Here is a 22,620-nt window from a genome sequence, read left to right as displayed (position 1 = left end):
AGCCTGCACAGCCCACGGCGTGGGCCCAGCCTGCCTGGCATTGTCTCCTTTGTGAAAGACAAAGTACGATCTGCATATTGCAGCACTTCAGCACTAGGAAATAACGTTATTTAGGTCATTCTGAACAACTTATCTGTTCCAGATACTTTTTAAAAAATCCTTCTATGACAGTTCTTGGCACAATTAAATTAGACTTTAATTCACTAGACTGTCTTTTACATTTTCCCTTTGATCAGCACGTAATGATGCACAGCTCCTGTAGCTGTGATTATTGAACAGAAGAGAAAGATAGAGGCTTGAGCAGCTTCGATTGAGAATTGTGTCAAATAAAATCAGTGGGATTTGTTGGAGGGTCTCTGCAAGACGTGTGTAGCATTGTAAGAGGATGCCAAAATGGGTTTCAGGTCTTTTAAAAGAGCTCTTAGAGAGAATATGTGATAAAGCAGACAAATATCTATGCAGGTATTAACTATATTCAACTAGTCAGTACATCTCCTTGGTCACTCACATTTAAGTGAGCTGAGCATCTTGTACATGTAAAATGTATGCATGGCTTTACAGATAAGTGCTTATTTCATACCAGCTGAGATTAGATCTGATAAGCTGAAAATTGTTCTGAATTCTGGTCAACAAGAACAATTAAAGAGTCCTAGTCATTTCTTCTAGCTTAGTCATTATAATAGACTTAACAACAACAAAAATAAATGTGGAATTTGACAAGCAAGAGCTCTACTGGCTTTAAAAATTAATTTTCATAAATGATTAAATGCTGCTACAGAAATCAAAGGAAAACATCATTAAAATTCTTGCTTTTTCAAGCCGAGTTACACTTTGCTGTAGGTCGTCTAATGGGAACAGGAGTTCTGTGGCTACGGTACCTTTATGCCTCTTACCTGGAGCCCTTTGAAGTTGCCGTGCAGCTGCCTACAGCCTCTTATCTGCTGCTGATAGGGAGCAGCTCTTATATACCCAGCAGAGTGCAGGAACAAGGAAAGTACAGGGAAGGATGAAATAGGAATAATTTCCCCATGTGGGCTCAGAAGCACAAGCCCTGTGCCAGCCTGACTAGCAATGGACCGAGGTGTAGGAGTGCTGGCCAAGCCAGGGGGCAGCCCCCTCCTGCCCTGCAGCCCCAGTGCTGTTACCAAAACTGCAAGCAGCTGGGGCACACAGCTGTATCAGTGCAGGGACAAGGATGGGGACAGGCAGAACTAGGCACGAGCAACCATCCCAGGGCATCCCTCGGTCCCAGGGCAGGCATCCCTCTCTCTTCCCTCTCTCCTGGCTGTATCTCCAAATTAATTTGCCTGGGATGGGCAGACCCCAGCCCCTGTGCTGAGCATCACAGCCCCTTTGAGACAACCACACAGTGGCCAGGGTTGTGGTGTGGGGTCTGGGGACGTCCCCGGTCCCTGGCTGAGTGGGTGGCTGAGGGGGGGCTTGGGGCAGCTCTGCCATGGGGGATGCTCCATCAGGGTTAGGAGGGTTTTGTCTGCGTGCAGGGAGAGGACAGCTGCCTCCAACAAGCGAATTACGCACTACAACAGCATAAGGTTGATTTTAAAAAGTAGTCGCAAACTAAAGGGTTTGTGGATTTATGGTGTGCCAGCTGCTCTGTGGAAACCACGCATTACCCAGAGGTAAGCAGGAGATGGCTTGTGTCTCAAAGGAAGATCCAAGCAATTTAAAGCAGGCTTGAGAGAGAACAAATACAAGCAGAGGGGGAAATAAATGCTGATAGGAAGGGAAAAAGAACAGTAAAGATGACGGGAAAAGCCTAAGTCTCAGCTCCAGATAGTTTTCAGAGTGTAACAGGGTTGGACAAAGGACGCAGGCTTGAAGGCAGCATTACTGAAGCAGTCCCAGAGGTCTCCCCTCACCCCAGGAGTGCTCGGTGGCTTGACAGCCTGAAGTTAGCAGCAGCCTCATTGCTCTGACAGCAGCTGAACCAAAGGAAAGAGCCTGTGCAGGTCGGGCATTGCCCAGAGGTGCAGGCAGTGAGCTGCCCGTGTCTGCCCCCAGCAGCACGACCACTTGCCCCCTGCTCCCTGTGGTGCTGGGAGGGGATGGGGCAAGGGCTCCTCCAGCACCACAGCTCCAGCACGGTGGGCAGGCAGCCAGCTTGCCTCATCATGCCCAGAGGGTTCCCCAAAACCAGGGGAAGGGGTTGCGTTCAGGTGAGTGGGTTTTGCATGGAAAGGCTGATGGGCTCGTGTACCCTCCGGTTGTGTACAGACACAGGAGCTGTTACCGGGCCCTTGCCTAGCCCCAAACCAGGCACTCACAGAAACTGAGACACATTCTGATCTAAGGAGAGATCCACTCCCACCCCATGAGGATAAGAAGAAGACCCCAGGGGCTTCAGATCCCTGAGGGAAGGTGCAGCATCTCGCTCTAATGTAATTCTTGCCAGCAGACGGGTGCCTGAGCATCAGCGAAAAGAAAAGTGCAAAATGCAACAATCAGAGGCAAAAAACACCCTTGCTTTCTTTTGTGTTCAAAGCAACATAGGGAGGATGCAACATTTTTGTGGAAAAGACCGAGCTGCTGTTTTGCTCTTCCAGGCACAGCGAAACGTCGGGGGGCAGCTTCGAGCAGGCTGGGCTTCCCACCTCTCGGGTGGTGGACGTGGAAAACCGTAGGTCCCGCTGCAGCAGTGGGCTCACGCCGACAGCACGAGGAGATCCTGGTGCGGCAGAGGGCTCGGTGTCACTCGGATTCATTTTACAGCATGCCCCGGGGAGCGGGGGCTGCACTCACCTCAATGACATTGATGTCAGCGTTGGTGAAGTCGATGTTCAGCAGCCGCGGGAGCGGGACCCCCCTGCCCAGCACGCCTGTGGGTCGGGGCAGCCCGGTCAGCACAGCGTGTCCCTGCCACCCCATCCCTGCACCCCCAGCCAGCACGAGGCTTCATGCCCCGGGGCCCAGCGCCGTGTGCTGGGGTTTGCAGCACCCACTGGTGGGGGGCAGCAGGGGTTTGGTGGGGGCGTTTTGTGATGTGTGCTCGCCGCCCCACAAAGCGCTGCCACCAGAGTGAGCCTGGCCCTGCTGAGCCGTCCCATCGCCACCACCGCACCCAACCAAGGTCAATGCAATGCACGGAGACGCGTGCAGTGGCTGCTCTAACACAAATGAGTGCATGCATGAGGCATCAAAGCTCCCTTACTGTTCAGTGCAGGCAGGAAAGCGACATCGAAAATCTTGTCAACGAGCATCTCCAGCAGCGAGATCTGCAACAAGGAGAGGGTCCCTCAGAGCTGTGCTCCCGTGGCCAGCGTGGCCTCACCCTGTCCTTGGGGCTGTGGGGGTGCTCCTGTTGTCCCACCTGAACCTGACCTGACCCCTGCTGCCCCAGCTCCACACCCACTTCATGCAAATCCCCAGCTTCACAGAAATTGGAACTTTCTTTAAGCATTCAGTGGTCAAATTTTAGTCCCAAAGTAATGGCACTTCACAGGCATGTTCCAGCCAGCATTAAGAGCTGCCTGAAATTGAATTCCTGCTGCCCTGACAGCATGAGCACAGCCCGGGATGGAAGTGGATGGAGCAATGCAGCCCCCCCGGGCTGTGCTGTGCCCCCATCAAGATCAGGTACCAAGCCCACGGCTGCTGCGGCTGCACGGGCTCTGTGGTGATCGCAGCGGGTGTGCACACCCTGCCAAATGGGGGCAGTCCTGCTTTGCTCGCATTTGCCCCAATGTAAACTGGGGTCAGCAACTGGGATATTTCCCACTTCCCATCGCTATCTTTCACACAGATCTATGGGAATTTTTCTGAAGACCATTCATGGATCACCCATAAAACAAATCCATCTGCAGAGGTGAGAGAAAGGCACTGTTAAAAATGCCATAAACGATACTCGGTACTTGGCTCTTAATTCTCCCGAGCCAATCTCTCTCAGTGCTTTGCTCTCTGCAGTAGATTTCGTGTATGGCTGAGGCTGCTCCTGTTCTTACATCAAAGTCACCGACAGATGAAGACTCCAAGAAGAGATCAGTCCTGCAGGAGGAAGCAGAAGCAAGTGAGGTTCAGGTTCCCTGTGTCCCACCGCGCATCTCATTGCCTGGGCACCCCTCACCACCCCAGGCCCATCCAACGCCAGCGTGAGTGGTGGCAGAAGAAGACAGTGTCCTACTTCTCACGGCTGGCGCTGATCTTCAGTTTGTTGCCCTCAACAGAGAACTGGGCCAGCAGGGAAGCGTCCTGCAGACAAGCAGAGGACAAGCACAGGCTGTCAGACAGAGCTGAAGCAGCCAAGTCCCAACGAGATGGCATTTCTGCACAGCTGCTGCTTTATGCGTACGATATTCAGAAGGCAGAGGAACTTCTGGACGTCGTCATGGTGGATGGCCACCACCTCTGCTGTAGCCTTGAGCTGGATCGTGGCTTTGTTTTTCTTTAGGGTCACCACAGGTGCTTCGGGGACTGCAATTTTCAGCAGCAATTCGTGTGGCTCAGGGTACGCCTTGAAAACCTGCAACATCCAAAGCAGGAGGCTTGTGGTGGCATGTGAGGAGGATCAGGGGGAAGCAGGGAACAGGCTGCCTGTGGGGGCATTGCTGTGCTCAGCAATGGATTTGCTCCTGGATTGTTCCAGTTCAAGACTGTGCGTGAGCTCAGCCACTGTGCATGCCCTGAGCCCCCCAGGAGCATCTGCTGCTGTCTGTGGGACTGCTGCAAGGGGTTTTTGTGACCCAGGAGATGTGCAGAGGACAGGCTGGCAAACCAGGCTTGGGCCTGCTGCGGTTTCTGACTTCAGACCCAAGCCCATGGGATGTCTGAAATGATGTCTCTGAGAGGAAGAGGCAGGGGGATCTCCCCTGCCCCCAGGTGCATCTCTGGCTGGGCCAGCTGCAGCGTGGGCAGGAACCAGCACTCACCGCAGGAACCAGGGCTCCCAGCGTCGATGTTGTCAGCGGTGGGAGCTCAGGGAACTGTCACAGACAAGGAGGGGAAATGTTGCACATGAGCACGATGGTCTTCAGCAGATAGCTCGTACTTTGCCTCAGTAACACACCTGAGACCTCACGGCCTCTCACTCGTGTTTTTTTTTGCCCAAGATAGCACAGATCCCAGTAAATGGCAGCGAGGTGCTAGAGGACTGCAAGGTGAGACCAGCGCACACCACACTGCTGGCAGCCCCGGGCCTCCTGGGGCCAGGCAGATCTCCCGTGCTCACCATGCCGTTGGCGATGTCCAGGTCCAGGGCGCCTTCCTTCTGCAGGGCAGACAGCACCGACCTGAGGAAGTTGACAGAAAGGCCCAGCTGGGAGGAGCTGGTGTCCGGCATTGGTGGCAGGGGCGGCATGGGGACCCTCGGAGGTGCGGGGACACTTTCTGCTCTTCCCAGCGGGTAGTCAACCAGGCCTCCTGCTACTCGCCCAACAACAGTCTGCAGTTACAGGGAAGAAAGCACAAGCCAAAAGTGTTGCAGAAGCTCGCAATATTTGCCTTTATGGTTAACTTCATGTTCAGTCAATGTGAAATCCCTTCATGCACAGCCAAGCCAAGGCAGATCCCATTGCATTTCCTTCTCCAGAAGTTCATGAAATGCGAACCCCGCTGTGCTCTGCCGTGACAGCAAGCAGCACGGGAGCAGGGAGCAGAGCCAGCCCCTCTGTGGCCCCCTCACAGCACCCTGGGTGCCCTCGGCTCGGTGTTCTCAGCTGAGGAGCTGTTCCCCAACCCGTGTGAGATATCACAGTGCGTGTAGCGAACAGAAAGAGAAGGTGCAGGACTTACATTCAGGTCTACTTCAAGGAACTGGCCGGTCACCAGGGGGAGGCTGGACACGGTGTACTGGATACTGCCCAGCAAACCCAGTGGCACCAGTGCTGGGGGCAGAGGAGGTGGCTCAGCAGCTCCCATGGGGCAGGGGTGCAGCTCCCCCTGCCCGCTGCAGTTCCTCCAGCAAAGCCCCAATGTGCTTGTGGGCTCTGCCCTGTCTCTGAGAGCTTCATGCAAAGCCACATCCCTAATGAGCAGTGTGTGCCACTGCTGGAAACGGAGGGGCCACCCCACCACCCCCACCCAGGGGTCTCTCTGCTGATGGCTTAGCTTTGCTGGGTGCTGCTCCCTGGCTGCTCCCAGGGATAAGGGGGTCTCAGCAGGGTGCTCCCGGGGTCCTGGCACTGGTGTGGCACAGAGGTGGGGTCTGGGGGCAGCAGCATCACAGTCCCCACATGGTCAGCACAGAGGGCAGAGATGACCCAAAGGGAAGGTGGGGGACCCCAGGCACTTACAGTTGACGAACCCCAGCTGGTCGCTGACGAGGCCCAGGGCAACATCGAGGACTGGGCAGAGCTGCAGGGGGACGGGGAGCGACCACACTCAGAGCCAGGCACATCCCAGCATGTCCCTGCCCCTGTGCCCCGGGTGCTGCAGTGCTGGGGCTGGGGCTGGGAGCCCCTCCAGTAGCCCCCCAGTGCTGCTGAGGCTGGGCCAGACCTGGGTCCAGCCCGGGGTACCCTGCCCTCCCTCTGGCACACTGAGGAAACAGGACAAGTACAGGGTGCCAGGAGCCCATGTGAGATGGATGGAGAGACCCTGGAACTCCTGGGAGGGAGCAGAGACCCCAACCCATCACACGGGCATCGTTAGCAGATCCCAGGCACTTGGGCAGATCTTTGCCAGGCTCTGGGGCAGGCACAGTTTCTCCCACACAGATGGAGAGGTGACACGTGTCCCTCCCTAAGCCCCAACCATGGCAGCCCTTGGGGCAGTGGCGTTGATCCTGCCCTGGGACAAGCAGGAGCAGCAGCACAGCTTTCTGATGGACTCATTGCTCCTTTCCAGGGCAGGATTTATGCCTCCTGCTCACCTGGAGTCACTTGGGCAACAACTGCACTGACTGAGGTGTGCCCTGGCTCGGCTTACACAAAGCCGCACCACAAGGGGTTTTTCTTCCAACTTACCAGATTAGGAAGAAGCCTGTTCAGGACACTGGCCAATAAATTATCCACAACTGGGAGCAGGCTGTGGAAAAACAAAGGAACACCAGGAAAAAAAAACAAGCTGCAAAGTAAATGAGTTTTAAACAATTCCCTGTGAAATGCGTGTAGAGCAGGCCTCCTGGAGCAAGGCAATTGCACCAGCGAAGTGTGTTGTGTATGCTTGGATTTTGCATGAGATAAGTCTAATTTGCATCCCAAAATAGCCAGTGGGAAATTTATTGCTGCCTTTTTTTACTAGGCTCTGTAAATGAGCAAAAACAACCTCAGCCCAAGTAGGTTTTGTGCTTCACATGCCAAGTGCTTACATCTTAGCAGACCCTGTGCAATGTCAGGTAAAAAGACTGAATGCAGCACAGGGGGCAGGAATATTCCTCTGAGACCTCTGCACCACTGCAGGGTGTCCTGCTTGGCTGCGCAGCCCCACAGGAGAACCCTGCTGTTTGCTGCAGCTGCGTCAGGACACGGGGGGACTGCCACCACCAGCAGCCCTCTGGCATGGCCAGTGAGTGACTGTCACCAGCTCTGCCGTTGTCATCCACAGAGCTGGAAGCGCCCCCGTGCCCACCCTGGTGTCTGCTGGCATGGGCAGGGGGTCAGCGAGGGGCGATCAGCGGTCAGTGTGTGCCAGTGGATCAGGACGTTGCAGTCACTCACCCTCTCAGCAGTCTGACTTTAATGCCCCCGAGGAGCGTGTCGCACTTCTCTATCACCAGTCTGGGATAGCCGGTGCCGTCCATGGTCAGCCTGACCCTCGATGTGATGTTCACTTCCACTGCGATGTCGAGCAGACCCAGGAGGCTGTGCAAGGGGACGGGGCTGAGCTCCAGAGGAGCAGCCCCTTCCTGGGGCAGGAGCGGGCTCTGTCCCCCTGCACCCCTCGTGGCACCAGCTAGACCTACCTTTTGCCATTGAGGGCCACCCGGGTGTAGAGGTTCAGGTGGACGCCGATGCCAGGCAGGAGCCGTAGGGACACCCTGGGGAGCGTCAGGTCCACAATCCTCAGCCTGCAGGGACAGCAAGGGGGGCATGGACAGTCACGAGTGGTGGCTCTGGGCACAGCAACCCACCAGCAGGGCTCTGCCACTCATACAGGTGACTGATTGAGGGATGGGTGAATTCAGGAAAAATATGATAAAAGACACCAAGTTTTCTCAGTTATTTTCCAGTTTTATCAGAAGCTTTTTCTAGTTGCCTTATTATTGCTTGTTCTTGTGCCTCTGCTCAGTGCTAGACAATAAGAATTAAAACAGGAAAATTGCAAACAACTGAGCATTGGCTTGGAAACAACGGCATCGGCTGCCCAGGGCTGATGTACAGTTCAGTGCTCCCTCTACGGGCAAGCGCTTCTCAGCTCCCACCTCCTTCAACCTCCCCTTGTGTAGCTAGGAGGTTCTTCTGCATCTGGCAATGCAAACCTGGGGACTTGCAGGCAGCATTTCTGCCAAGGAGTCAGCGCCCAACCAAATCTGAGCAGCTACTGAAGGATCGCCACAGCACCCCCTCCCCAGCAGCATTCAGAGGTTGCCCCCCCTCCAATGATCCCGGACGGAGCCCTCCTTACCCGGTGAGCCCCTGGACCGTGCTGAGCAAGCCTCCTTCCCCCAGGACGCCGAGCAGCCCACCGCCTCCCAGCAGCCCTCCGCTGCCCAGGAGCCCTCCTCTGCCGAGAAGCCCACCGGGGCCACCGAGGGTCCCCGCCGTGCCTTGGAGACCTCCATCACCCAGCGCTCCTCCAGCGACCCCCAGGGGGATGCCACCCCTGGGGACGTCACCAGCAGCTGCAGGCCAGCCCCTGGGAGGGAGGCCGTTTCTGGGGGCCGCCCCGTAAGCATCTCCACGAAGACCCCCAAAAGCATTGCCACCGAGCAGACCACCTCCAGCCTCCCCACCTCTGCCCAGCAAGCCACCGCCAGCTTCACCACCCGCGCCCAGCAGGCCACCAGTCAGCCCCCCCAGCAGCCCCCCGCCACCACCACCGCCCAGCAGACCACCGGTAAGACCACCCAGCAGGCCACCGCCACCAAGGAGACCTCCTCCAAGGCCACCGCCCTGCAGGCCGCCGCTGCCGTCCACACCGGGCACTCCGCTGCCGAGGGGCATCTCGCCGAGGGCACCACGGAGGGCACTGCCTTGCCGCAGGGAGCCTGCAAGAGCTGGAGACCCCCAGCACCATCAGCCCCTGGGCAGAGCCCCTCCTGCTTCACCTGCAGGCTGAGCCCCTGCTGAGCACGAGCTCCCCATCCCAGTCACCGCCCGGTCCAGCCCCTGCCTGCCTGTGCTTCTTTTTACCCATCTGTGCTACAACAGAAAAAGGGCTTTGACATCTTCCAAATACCAGGGCAGGAGGCACGGACCTGTGCAAAGCAGTGCAGGGGAATTTGCAGCCCACCCAGGTGAGGCAGCACATGGGCTGGCTTGGTTACAGGGGCTGCGTGGTGGCAGACCCACACCAGGAGGCGAGGTTAGGGCTCATGCAGCACCTCTGTTTAGTCCCTATCACGCGTGGAGGCCTTCTGGGAACCTGGCTACTTGAAATTTTAATCGCAATAAAAAAGAAAGACTCGGAGGTTGGTTAGGGCAGGTCAACTCACCGTCACTCAGAACACCCTTATTGAGCCTCAGGACGGCATCTGTTGGTGGCTGGCCCAGTGTCAGGGTCAGCAGGGCGTACACGACAGCGATGCTCAGAGCTGTTCGCATGCTGTCCTCTGCCCTGGCTGGGACCAGCTGGCAGTGGTGGCAGGACGGGGACACGGGATGGCTCGCACCGCTCACACCGCTGGCACTGAGGCAGCCAGCAGCAACCTGGGGAAAGAGAACGGGGGTGAGGGGAAACAGGGTGGACAACCCTTGGAGGCAGAGGAAAGCCTGAGATATCTCAAGCTGTGTGCACAGTTTTAGGTGAGCAGCAAATCTGGGCGTTAGGAGCAAAACTGTTTGTGTGTTCGAGCCACATCCAGCTAACAGATTTGGACACACACACATGGAAAGAGGGAAGCATCCATACGCACATCTGTCGGTGATTTTTCAAGCCACTGTCTGCACAGCCACAGCACCTATTTGCTTGCTTCCATTCACGTGCAGCCCGGGCAACATGCTCCTTTCCACCTCCGGTCGCTGTGACATGATTTTGAACTTGCAGCGTGAAATCGTAACTCATAACCCAGAGGCTGCACGGTGCTTCCCTTGCTAAAAACCATCCCCTAAGCAGGCATGCAAATCCATCCTGCCATCACACAAACAACTCATGTCTGGAATAAATTCCTTCAGCTCTTTTTTAAATGGCATGTTTTAACCTTGCAACAATAAAAATAACGCCAATTCCTTTAAAAAATCCTGCAATGCAAAAATATCCCTAATTTTTTGTCAGATGAATACAGTTTCCTTCAGCAAAGTGTTCCCATATTGCTTTATCAATCTGCTTTTTGAAGTTTTCAGGCTAGCCACTAAATATAAACTAGGATCATTTAGCCACATTTCTACCATTTTCAGTATCTTCCCAATGTTTTTCTCACTCACCAGAGCATATTGCAGGGCTTGCAGGTAAAATGGTGGCTCTGTGCCCCAGTCTTAGAAAACCACGTGCCACTGTTTTGCCCACCTTTACCTGGCCTTATCCCAAATTGCAAAGCTCAGCTCTGGTCTTCCACGGCTCAGCTCCTGATCAAGTGGAGACCTCGCAGCTGTCCATGGTCACCCAGCCCTCAGCTCTTCTCTGCTGTGTAGGAACAGGGGGTCCTTATATAGCAAAACCGATGCAGGAAAAATGGAAGGATGCCTAATTTGTAAGAGCTGGGCTAGTGGATTGGGTCCATAAAGCAGCATTTGTGGTTTTAATAGATCCCAGTATAAATAATGCTTTGTAAGACAGGATGGAGTATTGAGCAATAGGACACCAGATAGCCCCTTATCAGCAGTGCTGTTACCCAAGAGCTCAGAGGAAAGGAGAAAATCCCCAAGCCTCGTTGGGCTGGAGCACACGGAGCTGCTGCTGACCCCGAAGGAGGCATGCTGGAAAATCAGCTTATTCTCCAGGTGTCCACGCAAATCCCAGCCACCACCTGCATCCAGGCATTAACGCAAACTGCTGTGCTGGTATCCACAAACACACCTGCAGGTGATTTTTCAGGTCCTGCCCAGCTTTCCATCGAGCACTCCAGAAAGGCCCTGGGAGACATTTTAGCTCCTTTAGTGTTCAACCTGAGAAGCAGCTCCCGAGGATTATCCTATCGGCCTCCACAGCTGCCAGCCCCTTCCCAGCAGGTTGTGTTCCTGCAGCCCCAGGAAAGTCCCTTCGGGGTGAGAAATGCAGATCAGGTGTCAGCCCACAGATCATAAGGGTGCCTTTGTCCCGGTGTCTTGAACAGTTAATACCTTTGTGAGATAAAATATATTGCTAAGATCCCAGATAAAACTGTCCAGTGCATCTTACACAACAAGGGGAAAATACATCCCTAAACTAGGCAGCAGGAAGGTGTAAGCTGCCTGACTCTGTACAGACCCTAATAAAAGAGGCAGTGCTGGGCACATCAGCTCTCTCCCTTCCAGGTTGAGCAGTGGGTGCTCTTTCCTGGCCCATCTGTTCCTTTGCTGTGGCTCTCCCTGCTCAGTTATCGAGCAGAAGGCTCAGCCCCATTCCTGTGCCTTGCTGATGGTCCCCACACTGCTCCAGGGAGGCTGCACTGGTCTGGAGCTGCCTCTGCAATGCAGCCCCAGGGTGCTGGGGTGTGGGGAGGGAGCTGTGTGTGTGGCTGGGGCTGGGGAGGGGGCTCTGGCTCCTGAAAAGCAGGGAGATTTCCTGAAAAACAGGAAAATTAGGGAGAGGGGGACACAGCTGGTTCCTAGTGGTGGCGATTGGGAGGACATGGTGGGTAGCTCTGTGCAGCCACACATGGTTTTTCACACATGACTTCACAGCTGGAGCCACGGCCAGAGCTGCACAAGTGCTTTCTGCTAGGTAGCAGCTTATCGGATTATTGGCTCTGGGTACAGCCTCCTCGCTGAGTTGCGTGGCCTTTCCATGGGCCGTATGGTGTAGAGGCACTGCAGAGACAAATGGATCCTGGCAGCTGGAAACCCACATCCAAAGAACATTCAGAGAGACAAGTATTGAGGCAGTGAAGGATTTTATTGATAGAGGAATTTGAGAGCAACATTTGTGCCTAAACAGGGGCTCTGGTTCCAGACTTAGGGTGTTAGAATTGGCCACAGAAAATGCCCCCTAACATCCATCAGCTGAGCACCTTCTCCATACCCCCATGTGGGCTATAGCAGGACGGATGGACCAGAAACATCCCTCCCTATGGGCCACGGCAATAACACATGACAATACTCAAGAGAAAATAAAGACGAAGCAATTAGGGACGACCAGGGCTCTCCAGGCTCACGGGGAATTATCTGCCTCATCCCAAGACCAAGGGCAAGGTTTTGCTGAGATAAGCTGGTTTTAGAGCACTCTAGGCTTCTGGTTGATCACAAAGGTGTTCTGCCAGGAAGAAGCACAAAACAATTCAGTTTTGTCAGCTGGGTTTTCTCCAGCTCTTCCCCATATCCTGCAGGGTAAGCCCCTAAAAGCGAGCAGCAGCTCCTTGGGAAGGGGCCACTCATCCTGCACCCCCCTGGGAAAGCAATGCTGGGAAAAGAGAGCCTTACATCAGCGATGTCCACCTGGCTGTTCTCGAAGTTGGTGTTGAGGATGTTGGGCAGAGGGATCCCTGCACTCACGGCACCTGCAAGACCAAGAGAGCGGCTGGCTGAGGGCAAAGCCCCCAAAGCAGCCAGCAGGGGAGGGGGCTGGGATTCAGGCTGGGTGTGGAAGGGGAGGGCTCAGCCCCCGCCGTACTGTTAATGGCAGGCACGTATGCAGCTGTGAGGGCATCCGTCACCCATCCTTCAAGCCGGGAGGCCTGCAGAGGGAGGAAGCACAAGTCAGTACCCAAGGGAAATGACGGTTTGGGGCTGAAGGCTGAGCACCAGCAGCCTTATGAGCTAAGTTCTCTGGGCGCAGGATGCCTGGGGCTGGGACACACGGATGCCAGGAAGCTTCCTACAGCAAAGCCCCTCCAGCCGACACATGTCGGTGTCCCTGCCCTACAGATAACTCCTGGTCGACAAATCACTTGCTGCAGCATGACCATCGCAAGCACTTACATTGATAGGGCCAATTTGTGAGGATGCCAGTCTCAGTTTGACTCTACAAAAGATAAAAACAATTAAGAGTGCATCAAGAGCAGCCCTCACCACTTCCTGAGCAGTGCCCAGACCCTTTTTGCTCCAGAATTTGTCCTGTCCATACAAATAGACAAAAACTCTCTCGTTACTTCAGGCATGCTCTTCATCTGAGGTCGGTGCCGGGGGAAGCCCTGAAGCCCCAGAAGCTTCACATTTCTCCCACACCTCTCTCGTGCTTCCCGTTAGCCACCAGCAGAGCCCCCCCCGCCGAGCTGGGCCCTACCTGTCGATGGCCAGGGAGGTGCGCAGCTTGCCGCTGGTCACGGAGGGGGTGATGTTCAGACCGATGTCCTGGAATTGCAACAACAGAAGAAATGAAGTTATTTCCCAGCACAGCTCCCCGAGACTGGAAATAAAACATGGAATATTTATAAATAACCCAGATGGTGAAAAAACACCCATCTGTGTCTAGAAATAGCATTTTTTGGACAGATGGTGCCACGGATCTGTCCCCTTGGGATTTGGAATTCCCATCTTTTTGAATTTATTTAAATTTTTACTTAAACTTTTTCAATTAATTTTTGAATTATTCATCAAATGTTTCACCTGCGTGCGGTTACAAGCACATTAAAAGGCCATTTTTAAGATGTCGGGCATCCAAGGGCATGGGTGCTGCCGCAGGGAGCAGCCCCACACCGTCCCCCTGCCTCACGCTCACCGAGTCCAGGCTGAAGAGGGTCTGCACGGGGAAGCCTGGGCGCCGTGTCACGACATCGATGGTGCCTTGGAGGGTGGCCGTGGCTTTCCCGTCCCGCAGGGACACCTCTGGCACATCGGCCAGCCGCACACGCAGCGCCAGCGGCAGCGACCCAGGGACCACAGTGGAGAGCTGTGCAGGGAGAGGAGCCATCAGGGCCAGCAGCCTTGGCGTGGTCAGGGGGGTTAGAGCCAAATGCATGCAATGCATCTATTTTATCCCCTGTATTACACGGCACAAGGTGGCTGACCTGAGGGAAGGCTGAGAGGAGGGCCGAGGTGGACAGTGAGATGCTACTGGGTACCTGTGGGAACAGCACCCGTGGGGTCAGCAGCCAGCAGGGTTCTGCAGGAGCCACTGCCGGGCTCAGCCTCACCCCGTGAGCCCTGACCCACCGCTGAGCTGGTGATGTCCAGGTTGAAGGCTCCCTGCTTCTGGGCCAGCCCCAGCACGGCGCCCAGCACGTCCTGCGAGAGCCCCACCTGCACTCCGCGGCCGGTGGTTGGCAGCAGGGTGACAGGCGACGACAGCCCGCGCACGGGCTCCACCACATTGCCTGCTGCATCCCTGAGGAGGAGCTGCAGGGGACAGAGCAGGGGCAGGAGGTTGGCATCAGAGGGGCTGCCAGGCTCCCTGCCCACCTGCGCGATCAATTGATGCTTTGTTAACTGTAGAGCTGCTTTCGACTGCCCTGGCACAGGCAACGGAAGCGTTTGCTGGAGCTCTCCACTCCAAGCACTGTGACACCTCCTGATGAGTAAGACACGTTGCCAATATTTTTGGCATGATTATAATCCCCATTAATTATACACCAAACTTTTTTAAACCACTTACAAACGAAACCTTTTTGTAAATGGTGACCTACTGCTCTTGTATGAAATGCTAATGTTGGGCTTTTCTGATTAACAACTATGTGAGTGTTGTAATTATGCTTAATTAGCCAGTGTCAAGCCAGTCTGACTCATGCTGTCCTCCAGGGTTAGCAAGTAGAGAATAAGGCAGAGACCCGGCAGCGGCACAGGCACAGACCTGGCTGGGCCCCACGCAGCAGCAGCGCTCAGTGAATGTGCTCAGACAGCTGGAAACAGGCAGTCCTGCACAAGCAGCTACCCCATTTGGATGAACCACCCAAACCTGCTGATTCGAAGGCATTTGGCAGCACTCACGTTTAGATCCAGCTGGATGGACTTGTCGCCAATGATGGGAAGGGAGGACAGAGTGTACCGGAGATCTCCCAGGGGCCCGAGTGGGAGCACAGCTGCGAGACACAGGGAGGAGAGCTTCTAAGCTGCAAGGAGAGGAACTGCTCCCAAATACCATGGTCCCAAAAGATATCTGAGCTGTGGATGGCCCCTGCTCACAGCACTCCCAGCCGGACAAGGGGCTGGCAAGCACTGTTCTGCAGCAAAACTCTTGTTTCCAAAAACTATGGGAAGTCTTGAAGTGGCTTTCTGCAGGAAACATTGCCTGCTGCTGCTCTGGGGCAAGGGAGGTTGAATGCTGTGCTTGAATGGAGAGTTGTGTTTTCAAAAAGTTGTTAAAACATTTGTATGTGCCCAATGTAAGGAAAACAAACCCTAAGAGCAGGGCAGACCCGAGGGAGGGCACGTGGACAGGAGGAAGGGACCGCAGCACTTACAAGTCACGGAGCCGAGCAGTGAATTCACAACTCCCAGCACGGTGTCGACGACAGGGCACAGCTGGGGAGGCAGAGAGAGGTCAGGGCCCCGGGGCACCCAGCAGAGCCTCCATGTGTGGCATCACCGGGGCTAAAAGCTCGTTAGTTCCCTCCCTGCCTGCCCTGGGCCGCTGCTGGGGGGCCCTGGTGCAGGGCTCAGCATCGCCACACGCCTGCTGCACCAGGTTGGGTTTCACTGCCAGGGCGAGACCCTCCACTTATCCAGGCAGAGTACCCGTTACAAGAGCACATTTCTCAGAAATGCACTTGCCCACAGAGCCTTGGCCATGGTGGCAGGGCTGGGTGGGTGACCTGGTGAGGCTGCAGCTGTGCAAACAGCCCCGTCCTGGTGCCTGGCCATCCACGGCATGCTGCCACTGCTCGTGCACTTACCAGCCTGGGCAGGACACCGCCGAGGACACTCTTTAAGGTTTTCTCCACAAGCGGCACTTTGGGTCTGGGTAACAGGCAAACGGGAAACAAAATGTGAGATAGATGAGCAGCTGGAAAATGAATGTACTTCACACAAGAGAAACATGAGGCCTGGCACTGTCCAGGGCTGTACGTCAGTGCCAGAATGTCATCAAAAAGCAAGCACCCCTGAACCAGGCCTACAGCCAGAACTGTGGCACAACCTTGCAATATGCTTTCTTAAGCTAAAAAAAAAAAAAAAAAAAAAAAAAAACCTTCATCAATTCCTTTCAGAGGCAGAGAACCAGGTGTTTCAGCCTCTGGTGTGTCATGCACTCTTTGATGGTCAATAGTGCAAAGGTTTCTCACAGCTGCAGCAGTGACTAGTACTTTGCTCACATGCAGACCTACCCAACACGGATGTTGACGTCTCCGAGAAGAGTCTTGCAGTTTTCAATGACCAGCTTGAGAGCCCCCGACTTGTCCTGGACCAGCCGGACTCTTGCTGTGATGTTCGCTTCCACCTGGAGCTGGAGCAGTCCACCCACTGCGCTGCACAGCCCAAGGAGGACACACGTCTCAGAGGGTTTTCTATCCATCTGTTTTCCGAAGAGATGGCGAACCCCTGCCCTGAGCTGTGCCCCCAACAGATGCCACTTACCCATTGCCATCTACCAGCAGCTGGGTGTAGATATTCAGCTGGAGCCCAACGCCTGGCAGGAAGCTCAGGGTTATTTTGGGGAGGGTGATGTTCACAATTTTCAGCCTGGAGAGTCGAAACAAGAAAAGTCAATCAGTAACACTTTGCTGGGATCCCCTTGGCCCCCAGTGCTGTGGCCAGTCACTGAGCCATGGTCTTGGGGTCCTCTGCACCCTGGGCCCGCAGGGCTCCCCTCCAGCCAGGGCCAGCCTGCAGCAGGCACGAGGCACCCTTGTGGTAGGGGCACACACAAACTCCCAACAGCTGAACCCTTATGAACCTGCCCCAAGGATGGGAAGGAGGGGACGGTGTGCCCGCACCACAAGCTTCTCTCCCCAGCATTGCCCAGACCATGCACAGAGGGCTGCTCGGGGGACACGCATCTCCCACTCTCACTCACCCTGTGAGCCCTTGGATGGTGCCCAGCAGACCATTCTTGCCAAGGAGCCCTCCTTCAGGAGACGTGCCTTGGCCGCGCTGACCACGTCCACCGAGGAGACCACTGCCACCAAGGAGACCACCTGCAATACCGTTGCTGCCAACGAGACCGCCAACTGCTCCATCACCACCAAGGACACCAGCAAGAGGATCATCACCAAGAAGACTACCAACGGGCCCTTTGCCACCAAGGAGACCACCTGCAAGAGAATCATCGCCAAGGAGACCACCTGCAAGACCACCATTGCCACCAAGGAGACCACCAACAAGTCCATCACCACCAAGGGCACCACCAACAAGTCCATCACCACCAAGGAGACCACCAACAAGTCCATCACCACCAAGGGCACCACCAACAAGTCCATCACCACCAAGGGCACCACCAACAAGTCCATCACCACCAAGGAGACCACCAACGGATCCTTTGCCACCAAGGAGACCACCAACAAGTCCATCACCACCAAGGAGACCACCAACGGGTCCTTTGTCACCAAGGAGACCACCAACAAGTCCATCACCACCAAGGAGACCACCAACGGGCCCTTTGTCACCAAGGAGACCACCAACAAGTCCATCACCACCAAGGAGACCACCAACGGGTCCTTTGTCACCAAGGAGACCGCCAACAAGTCCATCACCACCAAGGAGACCACCAACAAGTCCATCACCACCAAGGACACCACCAACAAGGCCGTCTTCACCAAGGAGACCTCCAACAAGTCCATCGCCTCCAAGCAGACCTCCAACAAGTCCATCGCCTCCAAGCAGACCTCCAACAAGACCACCGCCACCAAGGAGACCACCCAGGAGCCCCTCGAGAAGGTTGCCGTTGGCTAGTGACCCTGTAATGGCTGAAGAAACGGTTGAGAGGTCACTGTGAGCCATGCTGACCCAAGCACATGAACATGCTGTGTCAGCCTGGCTGTTCCTTCCCTCCCCTCTGCCTCCTTTCCCCTCTTTGTACACCGGGGTGATGCTCCAGTCACTGGGAAGTATCTGACATGCCATCTGCAAAATGCTTTGTAAATGCAAATTACGAGCATCGTCACTACTGCTGGACCAGCTTTTATTTTTCTGAATATGGTCAAGAGACAGAAAGAGCAGAAGTGGTCTCAAAACAGAAAAATCCTGTCTCTTCCAAACACTTACCGCTTTCTAGCACATCTTTATCCACCCTGGCAGACACCGAGGCACTTCCAACAAGTCCTTGCGAAGGGGTCAGCAGGCCGCAGAGGAGGAAAACCACACAGAACTTGAACATCTTGGGTTCTGATAACTGCGGAAAGCAATTGCCATCAGTGCAATGCTGGAACAGGGAGCACAGGGCAGTGGCTGGAGGAAGGAGGAGGAAGAAGGAAAGGAGAGTCTCGCAGGGAAGACAAAATCAGAGAGGGAGCTGCGGGCACCTCTCCCTCCTCTCCTCCGCACCAGTGGGCACAGAAAGGTCCTGACAGCACTTCCCTGCAGGAGCAACCACAGCTCCAGCAGCAGCTGCTGCAAAGACCATCACGGCAGCCAAGTGAAGAGAAGGAGGCTGCTCAGATGGTCCTGCTTGAAGCCCCCAGCACTGGTCAGCGTGTTCTTACTGACTGGGAAGGTCACGGAAAGAAAAGCAGCAGCAGCACACAGGAAAAATGCACCGGCACGTCTGGTGAGGAAAGCATCTCCTTGTCTGAGTGTCAGGATCTATCACAAACATCATGTATCTGAGGCTTGCCTCTGCATAAAAGCACCTTTTCCAAGAATCACACGAAGAAGGAAATCATTTTAAAAGTTTCAGTGTCATTGAAATATTTTGGGGGATCTACAACTTGAAGCATTTTTACAGAACCATAATGAACTTCATTGCCCCAAATCTATTTAAATGTAAATAGCACATCAAAAAGGATCAAAACAAATGTGAAAGGTGTAATTCACCTTAGGTAAAAATGCTATCTTGGACACTAGAATTATACCATAAGTAATTAATCTGGTAATTGTTTACGAAAATCACAAAATACCCTTTCTGCTTCAAGGACTGCCAATACAATGAACATGCATGTCTGTTCCTCAGAAACTAGCAGTGAAGGCTGCCTCACATTTTGCTTGTTAGAGCATAATTCAGTCAGGCAGCAGGCAAGAATAATGGTTTTTGTTTAAAAAAAAAAAAAAAAACAATAGTCACAAGCTGACATCAAGGCTTTGCCTTTGGGAGGCACTCAGATTTGCAGAAGCAGAAGCTAAGAACATGCTTTTTGAGGAATAGTTTTGCTCTTACCTGATCAATCTCTTCGGTGTACGGATCTTTCCATCCAATGTCCCTGCCTTCTGAAGATGCCCCACAGCACGCATCCTTATATAGAGATCTTCTCACCAGGAATGAGGCAAATGATGTCATGGAGGACATCCAGAAGAATTAGTGGGGAGCAAAACAAACAATATATGGTTTCTGGTGACTTCTACTGCAAATATTTCCTTATAGATACTAGGAGTTGGGTAAATTATTGAGCAATGACTAATATGTGTAGCGGCAGAGGTCAGCCCAGCCCTGGGTGCCAGTCCTCATGGATGTGCACACAACCGCTGCCTCGGTTCATACATTATGGGTTGGGGCTTGGTCTCTGTCCCATGAGCCCTGCATCAAGATGTAGACATGGCTGGAAAGTCGTGCCCTCATAAAATGCTATTTTTTTTCTGAATGAAATTAAAGCCTTGACTGAAAAATGTGTCAAAATGCCAGCCACCCCCACCACCAAGTACTGGTGCAGTTCTCGGTGCTGTGTTATTGAGGAGGTCAGAAGGTGGGATGTGCTGCCACAGGAGAAACTGCTCAAAGGGTAATGCTATCGACTGCAAAGCCAGGGAGCTCCCAAGCTGGAACTGGTGGGCTCAGAATTGTTTTGAGTCTTGGAGGAAATGTTGATCCAGGATGGGCATACCAAGAGAGGTGGTCTCTGTGGCTGCACTATCCCAGGCAACAAATGTGCTGCAGGAGAGGAACAGCCGTGCACCTGCTCGGGGTCTTCACCCTCCATCTAGGCCTGCACGCCCTCAGATTTCTGGAAAGGTTTTTGGAATCATACTGAAAAATCGCATCCCACCTCATCACGCCTCATTTACTGCCAATTAATTTACTGCTGCAGGCAGGAGGAAAGGAGAACAAATTCTGGTGAGCCAATGCATCATGTGCATCCACAGGCACTGGCTCTCTCCTTCTCCCCTCGGTCCTGGTCCCAGAACCACACGGGTGCACGGAGCTGCTGCCTCAGCCTGCACCAGGGCAGCAGGCTTTGGGGCAGGAAAAGGAAAGCCATCCTCTGGGGCCGCAGCCCCAGCATAGCCCCCCGTGTGGGCACGCACCACGCAACCTGTCCCTGGTGGAGGAGAGGACACGATGGCCAGCCAAGGGGGCAGCTGTGAACTATTCACTCTGCTGTCATGATGATTAATGGCAGGGGTAGATGGGCTGCTCCCCAACTCGGAGGAATAATAGTCCAGAAAAATGCTTGCTCAGAGTTAATACTTTCTGCAAACTTGGAAATAAGTATTTCCAGGAGATTAGCCAGCTTTTGTCACACATTAATTCCAGCTTTAAAAAATATCTTAGCTGAAGGCCAAGGAAGGGATGACAAAGGTGCCAAAGTACTTACAGAGTTGTCACTCTCCCGCAACCTGATCAGTCAGGCACCCTCGGAGCACAAAGCTTTGCTGTCACTGCTAGATCGTGGCATTTGATAAGATGGAAGAGGGTGTTAACAAGATGGTATTATGTTATCATCCCTCCTGAACCACTTCATACTTTGGGCAATCAATCACTATACGAAACCTGACTGACCATAAAGAAAGCCCTGCTGATGGTCGGCACACAGTAACGGGGCATTTTGGCACTGTGGAGAATAGCTCCTGAGCAGTGACCTTTTAGGCATGACTGTAACTTGGCTTCTCACCCACTGTCACTGAATGAAGAGGTCTCTGACAACCAAATATTTCAGATAAACCAAAGCAGATTCCCATAAAGAGAATCACAGCTCAAGGTCCAGCTCTCACTAAAGCAACTTTGAAAGCCCAAAGAACCCGAGGCCAAATCAGCGCGTGAAGACACACAGACTACATCAGAACGGGCTTGTTCAAAAGAAGAATGGGAGCAATGAGAGCAGCTACGTCCTTGACAGTTGTATCACCAAGGAATTGAGACGTAAGGACAGGCTGTAACAGGGACACAGCACCAAGAAGGATTAGAGATCTTGGCATTAACAAGAGGGGTAGACAATTCCTGAGCATGGGTGAAATAATGATTGATTATTGGTGAATTGGCTGTTGGGACTGCATCTGTTCTGGGAGCAACAATTGGAGCTGGGGGTGTGGGGCACCCCTGGCTACCAGGGCAAGAGGCAGGGCCCCCCCCTCACACCTTCACCCTTCTGGCCACAGCAGCAACACAAAACGGAGAGCTCTGCTTCGGGAAGGAGCCCCCCGGGTTCTGCTTCCCTGTACCGACAGCAGCGACCAGACAAGGCCCTGTTGGGGGACTGGGGCCGGGGTCCCTACATCCAAAGGCTGCGCCTCGAGCAGCTGTCCCGGGGCGTTAAATGCCAGCTATGTGATAGCACGGCTTGGCAGCGTGGTTAAGTGTTTCATGAAAAATTAAATAGGCGCCACCTGAGATTTCCAGCTTTTGTTTCTCCTAGGAGGGCTGCATACAGATATTGTGATTCTTATTTCTCCTCCTCAGAGGAGCTCCAACCCAAACTGTTCAATTCTTTATTAGCTAAAGCAAGAACAATGAGGAAAATCTTTTTTAAAAATGCTTGGCATTGGCAGTGCTTGCACGGCAATGAGGAGGGAAGGCATCATAAACACCAGTCCTCACAGGGAGCTGGCTTTATGACTGCTCTCCTCATTGCTTAGAGCCTCTCACAAAGACAATTCCTTACGAGCAGTACAGAGCAAACGCCTGCTGTGTCTGGCAGCACACACAAGAAAACAAATGGGATTTTCATAGCCTGCCTCACAGTGAGATTTTCTTGAGGACAATTTCTTAAAAACACAATGATCTTTTCAAAGATAACCTTAATTCTACATCAGCTACCTGTCACCAGGAAAAAATGTTCGATTCATGTTGGTTCAATGAAATGAGGATCAAAGCTGTTTATTGGCGTACTAATGACACGTAATTATCCAGCAATCAGTGAACTATATGCTTGGGATCAATATCTGCAATGCAGCCAATAAACCATGATACGAGGCACTTCTGAAATATTAAAAAACACCGGGAGATATCTAAATGTGCTTCCCTAACTAGTTCCAAAATGCGCAACCCCATGCATGCAGCTGCAGACACAAACCCCTCCTGTCACAGCAGGGGTATACACCCCTGGGAACCCTTCTTGCCCCCCTCCCAGGGGAGATGTGGGTTCCGCAGTCCCCCATCATCCCGATGCCTGTGACATTTTTTTGTTACAGACGTGATCAATTCAGGGGCCAGCTCTTTGCAGAAATGCGACCTCAGCGAAGACGTGCCCGGCTGGCT

General features: G+C 53.8%; 2 protein-coding genes across 2 annotated transcripts; both read right to left on the bottom strand.

The window, feature by feature from the left end:
- Window positions 1-2,662: 2,662 nt before the first annotated feature.
- Window positions 2,663-9,656, bottom strand: LOC116495775 (BPI fold-containing family B member 4-like). Its single transcript, XM_032198483.1, has 16 exons — window positions 9,548-9,656; window positions 8,642-9,109; window positions 8,518-8,581; window positions 7,856-7,960; window positions 7,611-7,754; window positions 6,918-6,978; window positions 6,246-6,306; window positions 5,746-5,837; window positions 5,183-5,395; window positions 4,884-4,937; window positions 4,307-4,477; window positions 4,139-4,206; window positions 3,960-4,002; window positions 3,170-3,233; window positions 2,761-2,837; window positions 2,663-2,686 (listed from the first exon to the last, which is right to left on the bottom strand). The coding sequence occupies exons 1-16, from the start codon at window positions 9,654-9,656 to the stop codon at window positions 2,663-2,665; spliced, it is 1,818 nt and encodes a 605-aa protein (XP_032054374.1).
- Window positions 9,657-12,329: 2,673 nt separating this feature from the next.
- BPIFB3 (BPI fold containing family B member 3) lies at window positions 12,330-19,488 on the bottom strand. Its single transcript, XM_032198575.1, has 17 exons — window positions 19,369-19,488; window positions 18,261-18,387; window positions 17,495-17,962; window positions 17,074-17,194; window positions 16,635-16,739; window positions 16,385-16,525; window positions 15,956-16,019; window positions 15,524-15,584; window positions 15,051-15,142; window positions 14,280-14,462; window positions 14,135-14,188; window positions 13,846-14,016; window positions 13,411-13,478; window positions 13,107-13,149; window positions 12,799-12,862; window positions 12,609-12,685; window positions 12,330-12,441 (listed from the first exon to the last, which is right to left on the bottom strand). Exons 1-17 carry the CDS (start codon window positions 19,486-19,488, stop codon window positions 12,403-12,405), a joined length of 1,998 nt encoding a protein of 665 aa, XP_032054466.1. The 3' UTR covers window positions 12,330-12,402.
- Between the last annotated feature and the right edge of the window lie 3,132 nt (window positions 19,489-22,620).

The sequence above is a fragment of the Aythya fuligula genome, chromosome 16, assembly GCF_009819795.1.
Source record: "Aythya fuligula isolate bAytFul2 chromosome 16, bAytFul2.pri, whole genome shotgun sequence".
NCBI lineage: Eukaryota > Metazoa > Chordata > Aves > Anseriformes > Anatidae > Aythya > Aythya fuligula.
The sequence above is the reverse complement of the archived record's forward strand: the minus strand, read 5'-3'. Positions and strand labels throughout refer to the sequence as shown.